At 29.8% G+C, this 20,648-nt stretch overlaps 6 protein-coding genes across 12 annotated transcripts; 4 read left to right on the plus strand and 2 right to left on the minus strand.

The window, feature by feature from the left end:
* The first annotated feature begins 59 nt into the window (after positions 1-59).
* On the plus strand, positions 60-3,492 carry LOC124423763 (S-formylglutathione hydrolase). Of its 5 annotated transcripts, XM_046961913.1 has the most exons (7): positions 61-391; positions 1,106-1,744; positions 1,827-2,027; positions 2,138-2,229; positions 2,307-2,684; positions 2,752-2,977; positions 3,059-3,492. In XM_046961913.1, the coding sequence occupies exons 4-7, from the start codon at positions 2,159-2,161 to the stop codon at positions 3,239-3,241; spliced, it is 858 nt and encodes a 285-aa protein (XP_046817869.1). In that variant the 5' UTR covers positions 61-391; positions 1,106-1,744; positions 1,827-2,027; positions 2,138-2,158; the 3' UTR covers positions 3,242-3,492. The 5 variants fall into 5 exon arrangements, with proteins under 5 accessions (XP_046817866.1, XP_046817867.1, XP_046817868.1 ...); XM_046961910.1 differs by lacking the exon at positions 1,827-2,027 and having other exon boundaries at positions 60-391; XM_046961911.1 differs by lacking the exon at positions 1,827-2,027 and having other exon boundaries at positions 60-391; positions 1,459-1,744.
* LOC124423762 (presenilins-associated rhomboid-like protein, mitochondrial) lies at positions 3,351-5,456 on the minus strand. 2 transcript variants are annotated; one of them, XM_046961909.1, is made up of 8 exons: positions 5,257-5,456; positions 4,989-5,172; positions 4,804-4,905; positions 4,490-4,655; positions 4,183-4,403; positions 4,011-4,112; positions 3,816-3,913; positions 3,351-3,715 (listed from the first exon to the last, which is right to left on the minus strand). In XM_046961909.1, exons 1-8 carry the CDS (start codon positions 5,301-5,303, stop codon positions 3,619-3,621), a joined length of 1,017 nt encoding a protein of 338 aa, XP_046817865.1. In that variant the 5' UTR covers positions 5,304-5,456; the 3' UTR covers positions 3,351-3,618. The 2 variants fall into 2 exon arrangements, 1 of the variants encoding a protein (XP_046817865.1); XR_006942152.1 differs by having other exon boundaries at positions 3,697-3,715; positions 3,994-4,112.
* A 131-nt stretch (positions 5,457-5,587) lies between these two features.
* LOC124423755 (mediator of RNA polymerase II transcription subunit 12) lies at positions 5,588-15,548 on the plus strand. 2 transcript variants are annotated; one of them, XM_046961891.1, is made up of 12 exons: positions 5,588-6,672; positions 6,759-7,486; positions 7,571-8,351; positions 8,456-8,781; positions 8,853-9,384; positions 9,483-10,076; positions 10,205-11,916; positions 12,004-12,429; positions 12,502-12,973; positions 13,046-13,308; positions 13,555-13,716; positions 13,834-15,548. In XM_046961891.1, the coding sequence occupies exons 1-12, from the start codon at positions 6,129-6,131 to the stop codon at positions 14,050-14,052; spliced, it is 6,759 nt and encodes a 2,252-aa protein (XP_046817847.1). In that variant the 5' UTR covers positions 5,588-6,128; the 3' UTR covers positions 14,053-15,548. The 2 variants fall into 2 exon arrangements, with proteins under 2 accessions (XP_046817847.1, XP_046817848.1); XM_046961892.1 differs by having other exon boundaries at positions 8,525-8,781.
* Positions 15,549-15,720: 172 nt separating this feature from the next.
* Positions 15,721-16,785, plus strand: LOC124423691 (40S ribosomal protein S23). The gene is made up of 3 exons (XM_046961735.1): positions 15,721-15,802; positions 16,184-16,343; positions 16,421-16,785. Exons 1-3 carry the CDS (start codon positions 15,799-15,801, stop codon positions 16,686-16,688), a joined length of 432 nt encoding a protein of 143 aa, XP_046817691.1. The 5' UTR covers positions 15,721-15,798; the 3' UTR covers positions 16,689-16,785.
* On the minus strand, positions 16,778-18,304 carry LOC124423690. Its single transcript, XM_046961734.1, has 6 exons — positions 18,006-18,304; positions 17,847-17,905; positions 17,643-17,768; positions 17,418-17,570; positions 17,158-17,346; positions 16,778-17,091 (listed from the first exon to the last, which is right to left on the minus strand). The coding sequence occupies exons 1-6, from the start codon at positions 18,214-18,216 to the stop codon at positions 16,957-16,959; spliced, it is 873 nt and encodes a 290-aa protein (XP_046817690.1). The 5' UTR covers positions 18,217-18,304; the 3' UTR covers positions 16,778-16,956.
* Positions 18,305-19,071: 767 nt separating this feature from the next.
* On the plus strand, positions 19,072-20,173 carry LOC124423520 (40S ribosomal protein S23). The gene is made up of 3 exons (XM_046961311.1): positions 19,072-19,204; positions 19,586-19,745; positions 19,823-20,173. The coding sequence occupies exons 1-3, from the start codon at positions 19,201-19,203 to the stop codon at positions 20,088-20,090; spliced, it is 432 nt and encodes a 143-aa protein (XP_046817267.1). The 5' UTR covers positions 19,072-19,200; the 3' UTR covers positions 20,091-20,173.
* The last annotated feature ends 475 nt before the right edge of the window (positions 20,174-20,648 follow it).

Consider the following 20,648-nt stretch of genomic DNA (forward strand, 5'->3'; position numbering starts at 1 on the left):
TGTCGCATCTTTAGTACGCTCAACTACGGTCTTGAGAAAACAATTTGTCTAGTGAGTAACTGTCAGAGTAGAATCACTTCGTTAACTTTATTTGCCTCGTATGAAGGAAAAAAAAAAACGAAATAGCCAATTCCATGTCGTTAACGAGTTTTTGCAATAAATTGCACCAATCGATCGGTGCAATCGATCGTCTCGTGCGAAAGAACCATTAAAGTTTAATTCGTTCTATCGGTTTATCATTAGGGTATTGATTTCCATAATGTGTTTTTCTCTTTCTTTGTTGATTCCTAAAAACACTTTAAAGGAACATTTGAGATCAATCACGAAATAAATATAAAATGGCAATTATGGGGAACACTGGAACTTGAACTGATCAAAGGTGTACATGGAGGTAAAATAAATACTCTTTAATATGCATATGCCGTATCCTTTATTTTGACAACATTTAAAGGAAACAATTAAGGATTAAGAATTTTTCATTTTCAATAGAAATAATTTAATGTCAAGTTACGTAATATATAAAGATATGGATATTTGAAAATTAATATTTAGAAAAATACAGGAATATTCATCATATGTGACGGTAAAGAAACAGATAATGAAATGTGTATAATAAATAGATCTCGCGATAATTATTGATTTAAATTCAATTACGTTAAAAATATACTGTTTTTTTTTTTTTTTTTTTTTTTTTTTTTTTTTTTTTTTTTTTTAACGGAAAAACAAAACCTTCCAATAAGATGAAATGCGGTACGGTTCTTTTTTTTTTTTTTTCTTACTTTTCGATTAAATAGATTTTATTGTATACTATAGATTTTTCTTGCTTTCTTTCAAAATGCACTGAACGTTGTTCAATTTGATTTGATTTTAAAACAATAATAATATACAAGTAGAGTCATCGTTAAATTTGCATTTCTTAAGGCTGTTTATCATCTTTCTCTAGTTTCTTATGAGCATCATGAAAAGTATTTTTTTTTTTTGCATTTGAAATAGTTCAGAAAATCAGCATCATCAGCATCAGTGGTATCATTCAATGATGTATTTTCAATATTTCGTGATATGAAAATCTATAGTGGAGGTATGAGTTTCTTCTTTTATGCCGTAGATTTCAAAAGGCGTTACTGTACAAACTTTTCTACACGAAAAATAACGAAAACAGCATTTACACCAACAATAAGTTCAAACATAATTTTTAACCAATTTTGATAAACAAAACGTTATTTTAAAGATAAAGGTTTAATCTAGGACACTGATTTTTCGAATTTTTGAAAAAACTTTATTTTTATGCATAATATATTCTCGAAGAAATACCATTTTTTTTTTAAAGCTTTTTCAAAAATTCGAAAAAGCGGAGTCCTAGATTAAAACTTCTTTAAAATAAAAAAATCTTGTTTTTCATCATAATTGGTCAAGAATTAAGTCTGTTCTCATTGTTGACGTAAACTATTATAAAACCAGGGATGATGAACAGTCTTAAAAAGCGCCTGAGAAAAATATAAAACAAATGATTGCGAAACGATTGGTTATTTTAAAAATCTTCATTCATCGAATAGACATCGTATGAATAGCGTCGAGATGTTTTTTGTAAATATGCAATATAAAAAGTGATTAAAGTGAAGAAGGAAAAAAAATGCCGTCACCAAAAGGGCAGCTTTGTAAATATAAAAAAAAAAGGACTGGAGCAAATTTAAGAAATTTTTGGAAGCAAAGGAAAAAACAACTGCAGGGTACAGCAGTCATGGAGGTAAGTATGCAAAGGTACGCGAACGGAATGTTCTTATATTTCAAATAAACCATACGATTCTTTTTTTCTCTTTTTGCAATAGAATGTGCGATTAACGTAGAATGCGAACGTTCTGCTTTGAAATTAGTAGAATAGCGCATTATCAGTATTGAACATTTTTTGAATATTTTCTCCATTGGTGTACAATACACTTTACAATTATAGTGTATGTCGAAAGTTGCTAATAAATTTTCGCGACATCTTCGATCAGGAAGTCGTGAGGAATCGAGAATAAAGAAATAAGGCGAGTTTAGAAATTGATTACATTCTTATTTAACCTTTGTACACAATTGCGTATTGTAATTATTTTCAAAGAATTTTTTTTAACGATTTAACTCAATTATTATCTTTTAGACAGTGCAACAACCTTCATCAATGACGGAACTCACAGAAGTATCTAATAACAAAGTATTTGGAGGATGGCAAAAAGTTTATTCGCATGAGAGGTAGTATTATAAATTAAGATAAAAATGTAAGGTTATGTGATAATGGATCTGAAAATATTTTGTTAATATTTTTGTAGCTCCGTTCTCGACTGTAAAATGAACTTTGGTATCTTCCTTCCACCACAAGCGGAAGAAGTTTCAGTCCCAGTTATTTATTTTTTATCAGGACTGACATGCACAGAAGCAAATTTTATACAAAAAAGTGGTGCTCAAAAATATGCTTCAGAATGTGGTGTTGCTTTAGTAGTACCTGATACTAGTCCTCGTGGATTAAATATTCCTGATGATTCTGACAGTTGGGACTTAGGAATTGGAGCAGGATTTTATGTGGACGCAACAAAAGAGCCATGGAAAAAGAATTATAAGATGTACAGTTACATTACTAAAGAATTATCATCGCTGATTAATGAAAAATTTCCGATACTTTCTGATAAACAGTCTATAATGGGTCATAGGTATGACATAAACATAAAAATTATTGCTATTTCTACATAGTGTTAATAACATTAATCATTTTTATAGTATGGGAGGTCATGGAGCACTGATCTGTGCACTTAAAAATCCAGGTATGTACAAATCGGTTTCTGCCTTTTCTCCTATCAGCAATCCAATTCAGTGTCCGTGGGGTAAAAAAGCATTCTCTAACTATTTTGGAGAAACAGAAGACAATGTCTCATGGAATGACTGGGATGCTACAGAATTAGCTAAAAAATACAATGGTCCTCCTTTGGATATTTTAATAGATCAGGTTTTTAACTAAATCAAATGTGAAAAATTTAATGTTGCACAAAAATAAGCAAAACAAATATTAAAAATATATTAATTTTAGGGGAAAGAAGATAATTTCTTAAAACAGGGTCAATTATTGCCTGAAAATTTATTGAATGCTGCAAAAGATGCTGGATTACCTTTGGTTTTAAGATTTCAAGAAGCTTATGATCATAGTTATTATTTTATAGCTACATTTATCGAAGATCATATTAAACATCATATGAAGTACTTAAAGAATTAAAGATATTTTTTATCAAAATTTATATCAATTTTTACTAATAAATAATTCTTTTAAATTAGTATAATAAAATTAAAATTAGTATACTAAAATAAAGTAAACTGCAAAAGAATCAATATATGACTTTTTTCAATTGAACAAAGTTACAGATAAATTATACTCATTATTCTTTGCCTTTTTCTCTCCATCTCTTTATAGTTTTCTTATAATATACATAAAAATTGTTAACAATAAAAATATATTAAACGTGTTAACATTCTGTAATTTTTTTTTTTCATGACCGTACCTTCTGAAGTATATCAAATTTATAATCTGATTTGAATCTAATATCTTACGTTTTTTGTTTGATAACAAAAGCATCATCTTATAAAAGTCGATATTCATTGTGATTTACGTGGATTTCGTAATTCATGCCAAAACATTAATACTGGCTCCCGTTTTCGCCAAATATTGGCATTGCCCCAAGCTTGCCAAAATCTACACAATAGAAAGAAATAAGAAATTTTAAATGAAATAATTATTGAACATTTTTGTCGAACACATAATGTATATGAATATTAAACAAAATAACACTTGCATTCCGAACAATGCACCACCTAAATGTGCAGCATGATCAAAATATTTCCATCCTAATACGCAGCCTGTAAAGTCTAGAGTCATTGTTACTTTAATTGCCTAAAATAAAAAAAATCCTCTATAAAATATAAATAAAAAAATAAATACAATATTTTGCAAAAAATATATGCTATAAATACATTGAATGTTAATTTACCATACTCGCAGTAAATGTGAACATAGGAAGAAAAAGTATAGCTAAACGAGTATCTGGATACTCTGTACAGACAAATCCAAGAACACCCATGATTGCACCTGACTAATATAAATGAAATTAATTTTAAAATATTACTCGTAATATTCATTTATCAAAAATATATATTACTCACAGCTCCTACAGATAGACCAGGTAAACCAAATACAACTTTATAGAAATGACTAGCAAAACTAGAAATGACACCACTGCTTAAATAAAGTGCCAAAAATTGTTCTTTGCCTAAAGATGCTACAATTCCTGTACTAAAACTATGCAATACATACATGTTTGCAGCTAAATGTAATAAAGAATAATGTGAAAATATTGATAATATCATGGACCAACATGATGCACCTTGAATAAAAAAAAATAATGAATTATATTTAACTGATTTATACAAAATAATTAAAAAAGAATATATACCTTACTTAATTACTCACTAGAAGCAGGATTGGCACAAAAATATTTTAGCATTGTGCTATGCAATGCGGGTACTCTCCATGCAAGAAATACAAGAACATTTAAAAAACATATAGGTGCGAACATTCTTTGTCCATCTGTTAAATTTCTCCACCATGCTTCCATATCCTTCCGCCATCCTGTTTTCTAAATATATATAAAAGCTTTATATTAATGTAAACAACAACAATAATAATAATAATAATAATAATAATAATAATAATAATAATAATAATAATAACAATAATAATAATAATAATAATAATGATTAAAATTTTAAGTAAGAAATACATACAACACTGTAAAATTGTCTAAAATGATTAATTATTTTATATGTTTGCTTTCTAATACTTTCATATTCCCAAATTGCTGTTGTAACTATTGTAGCACCTGTAAACTAATAAACAGAATATAATGTACTATAAAGAATAACGATTTTACATTTGGTTATTTTACGAAAACAATCACTATTGTGCATACCGTAATAGTAAAAACAAATGGTTTTAACAACTTGGAAAATTGAACAGGTCTATTTTCAGTATTAAGTCTCGTAAAAGGACTTTCAGGTCGTTCAAAAGAATTCTTTAATCGTCTAAAACCTCTTACATTTTTATAAGTATTTGGTATATGTAATTTAACTGTATAAGATGGTAACATCAAAACACTATAATAAATTAAAAAGTTATTTAACAATATTACAAAATACAATAGATAACCTAAAAAAAAGAAATGAAAATAAAAATTGTACCATCTGCTCGTGGTATCACCCAAGCGCATAAATGTTCTGATCGCCATGCTTTAAAAGATTTAGCATGCCGTTACGACGAATTATCTTTTATATTATAATTCCATGAAGAAATATAATGATAAAATACAAGGACAATTTATACAAAAAGATTTTGAACAGAACAAAACTAATCTCACGTTGTTTAGAATATATAACTGAACATTAAAACATAGACATACACCTTGTATGCAAAATATGATATCTCATTCGGCACGTTCTTCGACCAATAAAAACTCTTATTTCTGAATTTTATAAATAATCCGAAATGATTTTTGGACAAACATGTCCGTCTATATGGATTGTTTTCTATGGCATATGAATTTTAGCAGACGATTTTGCAAGCCTTTCCCGGAATATGCTTTCGTGTCGCTTAACATCGTAAACAGAATGTTTCGGTGTTGTTTAGTTTAAAAAGAATCATCGAAAGCGGCCGAAATTTCTTTTTGACTTGTCTGATACTTTTTTAGCTTACTGTGACGTTGGTAAAAACCCTGCATACAAATCATGCAATGGCGTTCTATATCGTTACAATTTTGACGTAAGGTTGTGACTTCTTCTATCTATCTAACGTTACGGTATCAATTATGTGTAAATATTTATTAAATCCCATATTATTATCCTTGCGGTGACCGATCGTACGGTTTTTTTTCGCGCGATCGTGTTTGTTAGTATTTTAGTGTAGCATTGTATAATTGTAAATATGATAATAGAAAGGAAGTTTATAAATCTTGTGCAATCGCACAAATAAACGTAAAGCTTTTAATACATTTTCTTGATTTTTTCTATTGGCGATGTTGATGATCAACCATATAATTTGATAATTATCTTGTACCATGATGGGAATATTGTATGAGAAACGCCCACTGAAGAAGCCCAGATTGGGACCACCTGATGTTTATCCTCAAGAACCTAAACAAAAAGAGGATGAGCTTACCTCTATAAACGTCAAACATGGATTTGCAACAATGCCACAGTTATCTGATGAATTTGGCACTGCAAGACATTGTAATGTTACTGCTGCCAAAGTAGGAGCATACTTTAATGCTATACTTGCTAAAAAAGAAGAACTAGCAACTATGCCTGATACTGGAAGAAAGAGACAACAGATTAATCCTAAAGATAATTTTTGGCCTGTAACTGCTAGAACAAAAAATGGAATTGAGGCATGGTTCAAAGACTTATCAGGCTGTAAACCTTTAGTAACCCTTGCAAAAAAAGCCCCCAATTTTAATAAAAAAGAAGAAATATTTATGATGTTATGTGAATATCAAGTACCTATGTTAAGAGCTGCATGGTTTATCAAATTAAGCTCAGCATATACTGTTGCAGTTTCAGAAGCTAAGATAAAAAAAAGACAACTACCTGATCCTACTACAGGTAAGAATATGATGATTAGGAACAAAACAATTAAAATTAAACAAACCAAATTCTTTTTTACTGTATTGTTTTTTGCTTTATTTTAGAATGGACAGGAACCTTGATAAAATTTTTAAAAGATCAACTATCAAAATTGCAAGAGTATTATCACATGGGTACTCAATCAACTAATACCACAAATAGTAATGCTAATAATAGTAGTACGAATACAAATAATTCATGTAATGGTAATACTACACCAAGTGCAAATGGGAATAACAATAATACTGTTAACAATAATACAAGTAGTAGTACTAATGGATCTATAAATACTCAACCAGCTACACCAAATTCAAATGTTCAATCAACAACTGCAACAGTTATGAATGATGAACATAAATTGGCAATGAAACAGTGGCAATATTGTATTCAATTAGCTAAGTATATGTTTGAAGAGGGTTTGTTGGACAGGCAAGAATTACTCCAATGGATATTAGAATTATTAGATAAAATTAGATCATCTCCATCAGAGGATGGTATCTTAAAACTTCTATTGCCACTAGCTTTACAATATCTAGAAGAATTTATACAGTCTGAATTATTAGCTAGGCGTTTAGCATATTTATGTTGTCGAAAATTAGCATATATGTGTAATAATGTAGAGGTGAATAGCAATCCACAAAGTCCATCTATTGTTAAAACTGAAGTTAATAATACAAAAGATGCTGCTGTTACAAATCAAGGTCCTCCAAATCCATTAACTGCAGCTTTTAATGAATATTTAACTTGTCCACATCATAGAGATGTATTATATAGCTTATCTACAATCATACAGGCAAGATAAATATTTCACTTATATTAGGGATATTGTTTATAATAGATATATATTTAATTATCTAAATAAATTTTATATTCTTAGGTTATCACTTTGGAATGTCCTACTGCATTAGTATGGAATAGTGTTGGAGAAGGGAAAGCTCCAACTGTCTTAAATGGTTCTCCATTAGATTATTTGCCATGTCCCCCTGCTGCTTTACCAACTCCACCTGCAAGTGCTACTAATCCCACAATGAAACAATTAAAGATTGCTCAAGAAAATATAAAAGCTCGATCACAAGCTGCAGAGGGACGTTGGTCATGTGATAAATGGCAGCAAAGTAGTGCAGGAATGACAACTACTAAAGTATTGGCAGCATTAGATGCTCTAGATAGACATAGTTTCGATCGAATGGATTCAACTAATTCATTAGATACATTGTATGCAAAAATTTTTGCTCCTCCTCCAAAAGATAATAATAATGAACGTGATACAAAAACAGAATATAATCCACAACAGGATTCTGCTGTAGTTGAAATTCTTTGTGAATGGGCAGTAAGTGCAGAAAGATGGGGAGAACATAGAGCAATGGCTGTTGCCAAATTGCTAGAAAAAAGACAAAGTGAAGCCACTGGAGAAACAAATGACAATGATGACAAAGACAGTGTTTGGAGTAATGGAAATCCACCTGTACTTCCAATTTTTCAACCACTGTTAATGAAATTTTTGGATACAGATGCTCCTGTTTTAGATAATACAACATCACAATCAAAGACACAATTTACAAATTTAGTTCATTTATTCTCAGAACTAATAAGACATGATGTTTTTTCTCATGATGCTTATATGTGTACATTGATTTCAAGAGGAGATCTTATACAAGGTATATACATTAATAAGTTTTACTAATGTTTTTTCGCGTTGTTTTCTATATTAGTACAAAGGATAAATATTGCATAAGTTTGTTAAGCGAAATATTTCGTTCAGGCCCAGCAGCAAGTAAGCCTGGAACACCTAGTAATAGAGAACCAATTGATGAGGATAGTCTCTTCCCAGGAATAGATTTAAAACCAACTAAATTGGATGTACCAGATCATGGTAGAGCTATGGATTATGATGATAGTAAAATAGATGATGACTTAGACAAGCTATTGCAACATATTAAGGAAGACCAACAAAATAGTATGGATGCACCAGACAGTCCGAAAGAAGATGCTTTGGCTGGACATACAGGTCATGACGATATTGATTCAAAAATTCAATCAAGTCACAGTCGTCATTTACTATATACAACACATTTTCCTTTACCACAGGTGATTAATTAATATTTAAAACATTGCTTTATTAATGTAGAAAACTTTATATAACCAGACACATTTTCTAGGATGAGACATGTAGTCAGCATGATTGCAATCAACGACATGTATTGCTATATGGAGTAGGTCGTGTTCGAGATGAAGCTAGACATGTTGTTAAAAAAATGACAAAAGAAGTATGCAAATTATTCGGTAAAAAATTTAGCATTGATGTTGCCGAAGGTGGAAAAGTGAAGAAGCACTCGCGCAGTGAATTTAATTTCGAAGCTATAACAATGAAATTCCAAAACTTAAGTTATTTTGATCAACATGTGGTAACGTGGCAATGTGCAACACAAGTTATTGAAATGCTTAATACATTTGCATTGGCTGGATCATCTTACTTACCAGTACAAGAGCATGTAGCCTTTCTATTTGATTTAATGGAATTGGCTTTGAATATTTATGGCCTGATAGATGTCTGCATTCAAATACTGAAAGAATTGCCAGAAGTTGAAGCCCAATTTACAGCAAGAAATAGTCAACTTGTCAGAAGTTACACTACAAGTTTAAGTTTGTATGTTGTAGGAGTATTAAGAAGATATCATTGCTGCTTGTTATGTAAGAAACATAATCTTTGTATTAAATAATACTAATATAGACAATATTAATAATGTTGTCTAATATTTAATTTTTTTTTTTTTTTTTTTTTTTTTTAGTATCCCCAGAACAAACAACAGTTGTATTTGATTTATTATGCAAAGTTGTAAAACATGTTGCAAATCCAAGTGATTGCAGCTCAGCAGAACGTTGTGTGTTGGCTCATCTTTATGATTTGTATTCCACATGCTCATTATTGAAAAGTAAACCACATGGTGTAGAAGCATTTAGTAATGCATACCCAAAAATTCGTACTGCTCTGTACAGTGCATTGCAACCAACACCCTCAAGTCATGTATACAATTCACAATTTATGGTAGATGTTTTTACTAGTCCTAGACGAGGTGGAAAAATAGAACCACAATGGGCCAGGCAATTAAATGAAACACCAGCAAATCGTTACAGCTTTGTATGCAATGCTATAGTTGCAGTTTGTAGTGAGACTGATAATGATAAATTAAATGATATTGCCATAACTTGTGCTGAGTTAACAGCTTGCTGTAATGCATTAAATGCAGAATGGCTGGGAGTCCTTATGGCACTTTGTTGTTCCTCTAATAGTTCTGCATTTTACATTGATGTATTAAACCAAGTTGATGTGCAAGACTTAAGCATACACAATTCTCTTGCTGTATTTACATCAATTTTAATTGGTAAGTCTACAAAATAATAAATTAATCAGATATATAATTCTTTACAATATACTGAATTAAATATAATCTATATAAATATATTAAATATTTAAAAAATTTTTTATTAATTTATTTTCTTATTTTTATAGCTCGACATTGCTTCTCATTGGAAGATTTCGTTGTACATATAGCACTGCCATCATTAGTTAAAGCTTGCAACGAAGGCCGTGGAGATGCTGATATGGAAGCTGAAGCAGGAGCTCGTTTAACATGTCACTTATTATTGCGACTTTTTAAAACAGTTGAATGTCCTCAACCAGCCTTGTATTCTGTTGGGACAAGTCCTCATCCTTTACCAAATGGAAATTCACGAGGCTACAGCATAAAATTAAGTTGCGATAGACATCTTTTAGCTGCAGCACACAATAATATTAGAGTGGGTCCGGTATTAGCGGTACTGAAAGCTATCCTTGTAGTAGCTGATGCAACTGCTGGAAAACAGCCACCTAAAAAACCAGATGTATCTATGACTCATTCAAGTAAAGGTGGTGGACCTGGTAGTGTTGGTGTTGGTATTGGTGTTAGTAGCAGTGGCCCTGGAGAATTATCAATTAGCCATATTTTAGGAACTAGCGATATTTTAGGAGGTGGTGATGATCTTGGGCTTGATCTTGCAATGTCTTCCTCTAGTAGTAGTGCCGGTATGACATCAGAAAATGTAAAAGGTCTTTCGGACTTTGCTCAGCATGTTTTACGTCAAATTTGTAGTCAAGAATGGGTTTTGGAAAGGTGTTTACAAAATCCTGAAGAACTTTGTCATCCTGATATGCTATTAGATAATATGTTGACACCACGTCAGGCACAAAGATTATTACATATGATCTGTTATCCTGAGACACCAACTGAAGCTTTCATTGATCAGAAAACGCATATTACTAATATCCTGGAAAATTTGGAGCAATGGAGTCTTAGGATGTCCTGGCTTGATCTACAATTAATGTATAAACAATTCCCACCTGGCTCTGTCGATCTTTCTCAATGGTTGGATACTGTTGCTAAAGCTGCTATAGATGTATTTCAATTAAATACCTTATCAAGCAAATCTGATAGAAGATCAGGTTCTATATGGTTAGTGGCTCCTCTTGTTTCTAAACTACCAAGTGCTGTACAAGGGAGAGTTCTTAAAGTTGCAGGTCAAGTGTTAGAATCTGGTAATTGGTCAAAAACAGCTGGCCGTGAACGAGGTAGATCCAAATCACCTTCACTTTTTAATCATCAGCCATTCTTATCATTGGTATTAACGTGCCTAAAAGGACAAGACGATCAAAGAGAAGGTTTATTAACATCATTACATTCACAATTATCGCAATTTCTTAATACCAGTAAAGAAGAGAAAAATATAGGCTCTGAAGATCCCAAAGCAAGAGAAGTTTTACAAGATGCTCTTCAATTAAGATTTAGCTTAGTTGGTGGTGTTTTCGATACAATACAACGAAATACAACTGCTACAACTGATTGGGCTATTTTACTCGTTCAATTAGTCAGTTATGGAGTAATTGATCTAAACAATAACTCAGAACTATTTACCACTGTTATAGATATGTTAGCAACATTGATACATTCCACTTTAGTCTCAGACTCACAGTCTGAAAAGGATGAAAATAAAAAGCATTATCAAAATTTAATGAAAAAGTTAAAAAAGGAACTTGGTGATAGAAATTCTCCAAGTATTCGATATGTTAGGCAATTATTACCGCTGCCAAAATTAACGATGGAAGTTATTACTTGTGAACCAGTTGGTTGTTTAACAGATACTAAAGGAAATAAAATCGCTGGTTTTGATAGCATTGACAAAAAACAGGTAAGCTGATCTCATTTATATAAAATATGACAAATGTCTGGCTCATTTTGAGAATTGTCTATCTTAATGATAAATATATATGAATAGGGCTTACAAGTATGCGATTCACAAAGAGTTTCTGCATGGGAATTATTAGAAGGCCATAAAAATCCAGCACCTCTATCTTGGGCTTGGTTCAGAGCAGTTAGATTGGAACGTAAACCACTTACTTATCAAAATGCTCATAAATTATTAAGGTATCATACACACAGTCAGATAAGACCAGCTAGCCATTATTTGGATCCACCACCTTTGCCACCAGAAGATTTGGAACCAGACAAAAAGGAATCTGAACCTGGCAAAGCTGATACCCCCATGAGCATTGACTCTCCAGGTAGAGTTGGTGGCAGTGTTGGTAATAGTGGGGTAGGCAATGCTGCTACTAATGGAAAAGGTAAAGCTATGAAAACTAGACGTCATAGAAGGAACAAAGGAGCTGCAACCCCTACAGCTCCTGTGTCACAACAAATACAAGTTAGTGCAATCATTATAACAATTATTTTGTGCATTTAGATTTTTAAATTTACATAATAAATGATTTTCTAGCAACCACCATCTCAACTGCAACAAATGGCATTCAACAATCAACAAGCAGCTGTTGCTCAGCAATCTGGAATGTTCACTGGGCAACCTCCACAACCTCAACAACAATGGTATGCAAATCAACAAAATCACACACCAGCACAGCAATATGGATATGGACAACAGTTACCACCAACACCAGTTGGCGGACCTCGTTATGAAAGACCAGGAATGAATAATCAGTCCAAACAAGCATTAACTAATATGTTACGTTTGCGATTACCAAATCAATTTATGGGTACTCAACAACAACCTAATCCTGCACCAGTAGCTGGTCCAAGTGCTTTCCAAGGCATGCAAAGGCAACAGTTTATTAGACAGCAATTAAGAGCACAACACGGTGCGCCAGGTATTAATCCACAACAAAGTATGTTTGCACCACAACAGCAGCAACAACAACAGCAGCAGCAAGGAATGTATGCTGGAATGCAACAAGGTGAAATATCATAGATTAAAAAAGTATATGATGCAAAAATTTAGAATGTCTCTAGTATGTGATTATTTACAGGAATGAATCAGAATTATGCAGGATATGGAGGACAACAAATGATACCACAACAGCAACAACAGCAACAACAGCAACAAACACCTCAACAGACACAACAACAGCAACAATTATTACAACAGCAACAGCAGCAACAAGGAATAATGAATCAACAACCAAATATGATGTTCCCAAATCAACAACAAATGATGGGACCTCAAAGAGGTCCAGAGTATATGCCACAACAAAGAATGCAACCTGCTGCAACAAGACCACCTTATTTGCAAGTAAGTATTAAACATATTGTTAAAGCTAATTTAATTATTCGCTATAACAACGTCGTTCAAGTTATATTAAACTAATATAACCAAACTTGCGAATCCATGTAAAATTATGATGACTAAAATTACCAATGAAATACATCGAGCATACGATTATGGGTAATTATAGTCATCGTTGGTAATGAAAGAGTTAAAAGAGAATCACTAATATATAAATTTAAATGATTACTTATATTTAATTTTCATTTATAGGCACCAAATGTTACAATGAATGCTATGGGACCAATGGGTGGAGGTCTTCAAAACCAACCTGCTCCACCATACAGACAAGCAACTGGTAAACCAGGTGCTGTTGGAGTAACTGGAGTAGGCACAACAAACGTTAGTTTACAACAAAACCAACAATTCCAACAGGTATATTATATGCATATTTAAAGCTAATATATATAATTTTAAATTAATAAATATTTATTTATACTTATATTTATTTTATAATAAGAAAACTTTTTTTTATATTTTTTCGTTTTATAGCAAGCGATAAATCAACAACGTATGAGACAACAAATGTTGGCTATGCAACAACAACAACAACAGGCACAGCAACAACAGCAAGCACAACAGCAACAACAACAACAACAGCAAGGTGCTGCTGGTGGACAACAACCAACTCCACAATTAGTTACACATTTACAGCGGCACTTGAGTCAACCACCACAACATCCCTATCAACATCAACCACCAGGATATTAAAACTAAGAATAACATAGTACGATATGATGCAGTGTTCCTTCAAAATGTATACACTCTTCATTTATTACTCTCGTATATTCATAACTTAAACAAAATTATTGTTCATTTTTTAGACATGTACGTTAACGACCTATGTGTTCAGAATATTAAGCATTAACCCTCTATAACGTCGCGTAACTTTGAAGTTATATACTCATATATCTACAGTTTAAAAATTTTATTTTATTCTTTGTCATAAATATGTATATTACAATATCTCGAAAGTGAACTTTTACTTACTAAGTAAAAATTATACTTAGTATAGTATAATTATAATAATATAAGTTATATTATAAATTTCAAATTACATAATTTTTTGTTAGACGAAAAGACAAATTGGATTAATGTAGAGGGTTAAGGAAAATGCATAATATTATAAATTCCGGAAATTTAGATCTTCGTTATTGATAATGAAGTAGATCAATTTATTATACTATTATTTTATTATAAGTAGTGCTACAAGTTTGTCTTACACTTTAATTTACCTAGTCTTACTAATTTTTATTGTATATATCGTATTTTTAGAATGTATACATTTATCCTTGATGTTATTTTTAATAATATAGATAGAGCGACATTATATTGCAACAATACAAAATATCCCTTCTGGGGTCGCTTCTAATTTTCACAATGTCCTAAGGACTATAAAAATAGACTATAGAAATCATTACCAATCTAAATCCATTAATTTATAAATATAAATTTATTTTGATTATCATAAAAGAAATATTATATGGGTATTTATAAATGATAAAACATAGTTTATAATGTGTATACATTTTTTAAGAATACTGTTTTGCATTATAAGCGATGGATTAAAAATGTTAAAATCTTATCAAAGAAATAAACTACTTCTTTATCAAGAAGTAATAGAATAATTGTGAACTGAATGCAAAGGAAGTAAGCTTTGCACTTTTATAAACTATTGTAAGACGAATGTATCTAAAATTTTCATCATTTTTTAAACTCAGTTTATTTTTTTAAGTTAATGTTAACATAATCGTGTATATACGATATCAATTTTACTTTTAAATTTCTAGAGTCTTTCTATAAATTGCCAAAACTCATTTACGTATTACGAAAATGAAGGTTGTAATATCTTATATTTGATAAAAATGAATTTCTTCATTAAATTGTACTTCATAATTTTGTATATTAAGTAGAATACACTTCGTTCATGTAATATGATCAATGTTACAAAACTAGTTCATGAAACAAAACAATGGAAAGAGAAGATAAAATTTATTCATCTTATTATAAGAATAAAATTTTCTTCTTACAACCAGAAATAAAAGCATTTTGAATTAATGTTTAATATAAAAATATATGTATTATATTGAATATTATATCATATTATTTTAGTTAATTGTTAATTTTTTTAAACAACACCTTGTATCATAAAATAAAAAATTATTAACTTGTAACAAAGCTTACATATAAGAATATTAAACATGTATTTCTAAAAAGTTAGCAATTAAATTATTCCTACAGCAAACATTATTTCTTGTTAATTGTCATACTACAAAAATTAATATATATTATTATAACATATAGCTGGTTATATGCTAATATATAACATAATTAGCATATAAACCAGCTTTATGATTGGCCGAATTCGTAGTATTCCAACGAACCAAACGACAAAAACCCTAGTTTCCGTTTAGTTGGACGGTTGCTCTCTTTCGATTATATTGCGCAAGTATCAAGATGGGTATGTTCTGGCTCTTGATTTTATATGTTTTTCAAAACGTCATATATTCTAAATTGTCATATTTTAATGAAAAGCGTTCAATAATAATTGCAATGTATCAATGATAATATAATTTTATATATGCTTACCAAAAATATATCTAATAAAATGAAAGTGTGTATAACCTCAAATGAAACTACACCGCGTGTTTCATTTTATTAAACAAAATTCAGTGATTTTTTAATAAATGTCATTAAATTATTTTCTCGTAATTTGTCGAAATTTTAAATATAATATTTGACTAATGCAATTGTAAAAGAAAAATGATATGTCTAATCCTATTAAGAAAAGAATCCTAAAAAGAAAAACGAAATGTCTAATCCTACAAACATGTGCTTATAGGTAAACCTCGAGGTCTTCGTACTGCTCGTAAACACGTAATTCATAGAAGGGACCAACGTTGGAACGATAAAGACTACAAAAAAGCACATTTAGGAACAAGGTGGAAGGCTAATCCTTTTGGAGGTGCTTCACATGCTAAAGGCATTGTTTTGGAAAAAGTGTGAGTATTTCCCCTAAAGTGTAATAATTGATTTGTAATAAATTAAAATAAAAAATGTCTTACTGTAATTTATACAGTGGAGTCGAAGCCAAACAACCTAACTCTGCTATTCGCAAGTGCGTAAGAGTGCAGCTTATTAAAAATGGCAAGAAGATCACAGCTTTTGTACCTAGAGACGGCTGTCTAAACAACATTGAAGAAAATGACGAAGTTCTAGTAGCTGGATTCGGACGTAAAGGTCATGCTGTTGGTGACATTCCTGGTGTTCGTTTTAAAGTAGTAAAAGTTGCAAATGTTTCTCTACTTGCTCTTTACAAAGAAAAGAAGGAACGTCCCAGATCATAAATTCTTGGTTACAAACTTTTAAAAATTTGTAATTAACAATATAAAATGGAATTAATTTAATTATAAAAGTCTAACAGATAAAAGAATTGTTTTGTTATCATTGCCTTTATTTTATTCACCATCAGTTTTGTATTTATTCAATATATGGAAATAAACAATAAAATTACATACTATGATTTACTCTTTGTGGACGAATCATAAGTAAATTAATAGTTCATGTCCCGATGGGCATACAAAGAGTAAACAATAAACTCATTATAAATAAACATTATAATGTATCAATAGTTTCATCTGTAGAAATCATAATGTCCTCTACAAGTGAATTCAATGATCTATTATAATTGATTTTTTGTGATGCACTTGGTAACTTAAGTTTGGATATTTCATCTTTCATATGTAACATCTATAAAAAAAATTATTTGTATAGTTTATACATAAAGAATAAAAACATATAAATGCAAAATATTACCTGTTTAAAAATCATGAAGTTAGAATGTATACTTTTGATATTTGAATCCATATTATTTTCTTTAGTATTTTCATTTCTTGTATGCGATACAGGCCAAGAAGAAATCATATTATAGGTATCCATGAATTTTTCAATTTGTACAATAAAATTCTTTTGTTCCTTAATATTATTTTGTTCTACATTGTTTTCCTACAATTATTACATACTTTTAATATAATTACATCTATTGCCATTCAAAAAATATAAATCTTTATACATACACTATCTACAGATGAGTTTTTTATTGTAGAAATATTATTTGACTCATTAGAATCATCTAATTTTTGTAAATCTTCAAAATATTTTACAGCTTCTGAATAACTCTGTTTTATGGATGTATTACTTGGATTATTTGTATCTTCAGTAAAATGTATCTATATATGAAAAAATTCTTTATTACATGTACCTTGTAAAAGTGGTAAATTTATACTAGTTTGTTAATTTACTTTCAATAAATTTGCAATTGATTCTTCCTCATTGGTTGGAACATCAATTGAATTTATATAAACATTTTTAACAAATTGTAATAATAGAGTTAGAGTAGGAAGTTGTTCCTCTAATGTACAATTACCCTAAAAAAGAAGACATTTACAATTAATAGAATTCACCTATTATTCATATTTACTTATTACTTATTAATTATAATATACCAATAATATATCTTTGTTAATACAAATTCCAAGCTGAGAATAATACATTGCAAGTTTGTCTGAAAGGAAAGTAGTATTTATAACAGTTTTCATTTCAAATTAGTATATATGCTATATAAGTTTTTTGTTTATTTCGTTTAAATGTAGTCTATAATATACCATGCAAAGCAGAACCTTCAAGTTTTTCTAAATCATTCGCAATGTTCGGTACTTTTTCCGTAAGTAACCATGACAATAAATGAATTCGATTATCACCGGAAAATATAATAGAACTTATATTGTCTGGTTCTGCTTTAGTAATTTCAGGATAACGTAATTTAAACAAAACATTATAAAAGTCTGACATAATCATATCTATCGTAGACATCATGAAATGTGAATTAAAATTCGAAATAAAAAAAAAAAAAGAAAAAAAAAAAAAAAAAAAAAGAAAAAAATAAATATGCGTTAAAGTTTGAATACGATGTTTTATAGCACTTGCGTACTATCGACCAGTCGCTGGTTCTTTGGCAACCACTCAATTCAAGAAAATATATCTACCCTTATATACTTGAACGCGATAACTATGAAAGAACAAACGATATATAGACAAATCGTTTGATCGTTTGGTTATTGGTCTTTCATTGGACAAGTCAGCGGTGATTGGTTGACAGGGCGTAACAGTTTTTAATGATGCATTCGTATGAAAATTATCTTAATGGTACTTATAGGCTTTTTCTCACATCTTTCTCATATTCTTTTGAGAATGACCTTTCTAAGAATTGAATTTAAATTTGTTAACTAATATAAAATACATTTTGTAATGTTCTAAAGAATATTATATATAATGTACTTATTATTTCATTTATTTTTATATTATTCTATACTAGAAATGTTATTATCTCTTTTTCTCTAATATATACGAACCGTGTGGTTTAACGCTGATAAATCGAAACATTTGATACATTGTCGCGTTATATAAATTGTTATTGATGCGAATAATATTATATATTATAATAATAATATTTTCTTCTAATTTTACAATTAGAAATAAAATCATTTTGAATTAATGTTTAATATGAAAAAATATGTACTATATTGAGTATTATAAATTATGATTTCAGTTAATTGTTGATTTTTTAAAAAAATATTTTGTATTATAAAATAAACATAATTAACATTAATTTCTAAAAAGTTAGCAATTAAATTTTCCTATAGTAAACATTGTTTCTTGTTGCCATCCTATAAAAATTAACATATATCCTACCTAGGATTAGTCGAATTAGTAATATTCTGACGAACCGAAACGACAAAAACCCTAGTTTCCGTTTAATTGAACGTAGATCTTTTTCGAATATATTACGCAGATATCAAGATGGGTATGTTCTGCTTCTTGAATTTATAGTTTTTTTAAAACGTCATACATTCTAAATTGTCATATTTTAATGAAAAGCATTCATTAATAATTGCAATGTATCAATGATAATATAATTTTATATATGCTTATCATAAATATATCTAATAAAATGAAAGTGTGTATAACCTCAAACGAAACTACACCGCGTGTTTCATTTTATTAAACAAAATTCAGTGATTTTTTAATAAACGTCATTAAATTATTTTCTCGTAATTTGTCGAAATTTTAAATATAATATTTGACTAATGCAATTGTAAAAGAAAAATGATATGTCTAATCCTATTAAGAAAAGAATCCTAAAAAGAAAAACGAAATGTCTAATTCTACAAACATGTGCTTATAGGTAAACCTCGAGGTCTTCGTACTGCTCGTAAACATGTAATTCATAGAAGGGATCAACGTTGGAACGATAAAGACTACAAAAAAGCACATTTAGGAACAAGGTGGAAGGCTAATCCTTTTGGAGGTGCTTCACATGCTAAAGGCATTGTTTTGGAAAAAGTGTGAGTATTTCCCCTAAAGTGTAATAATTGATTTGTAATAAATTAAAATAAAAAATGTCTTACTGTAATTTATACAGTGGAGTCGAAGCCAAACAACCTAACTCTGCTATTCGCAAGTGCGTAAGAGTGCAGCTTATTAAAAATGGCAAGAAGATCACAGCTTTTGTACCTAGAGACGGCTGTCTAAACAACATTGAAGAAAATGACGAAGTTCTAGTAGCTGGATTCGGACGTAAAGGTCATGCTGTTGGTGACATTCCTGGTGTTCGTTTTAAAGTAGTAAAAGTTGCAAATGTTTCTCTACTTGCTCTTTATAAAGAAAAGAAGGAACGTCCCAGATCATAAATTTTTGGTTACAAACTTTTAAAAATGTGTAATTTACAATATAAAATGAAATTAATTTAATTATACAAGTCTAAAAGATAAAAGAATTGTTTTGTTACTATTACCCTTATTTTATTCATCATCATTTTTGTGTTTATTAATTTACAAAAACAAACAGTAACATTACATACTATGATTTACCATTTGCAGAAGAATCGTAAGTACACTGATATCTCATGCCCAATGATGATACAAAGGATCAAAAATTATTGCATAATATTCAAATATCATAATGTATCATTAGTTTCATCTATGGATATCATAATATTCTCTACAAGTAAATTCAACAATTTGTTATCATAATTGACTTTTTGTAATGCATTTGTGTAGCATCTATGAAAACAATTATTTTTATAGTTTATATACAAAGAATAGAAGCATCTAAATGCAAAATATTAACCCGTTTACAAATCATAAAGTCAGAATGTATACTTTTGATATTTAAATTGTTTTTATTTTTTATGCGCAATATAGGCTAAAAAGAAGTCAAATCATAAATATCCATGAATTTTTTCATTT

The sequence above is a fragment of the Vespa crabro genome, chromosome 4, assembly GCF_910589235.1.
Source record: "Vespa crabro chromosome 4, iyVesCrab1.2, whole genome shotgun sequence".
Taxonomy (NCBI): Eukaryota; Metazoa; Arthropoda; class Insecta; order Hymenoptera; family Vespidae; genus Vespa; species Vespa crabro.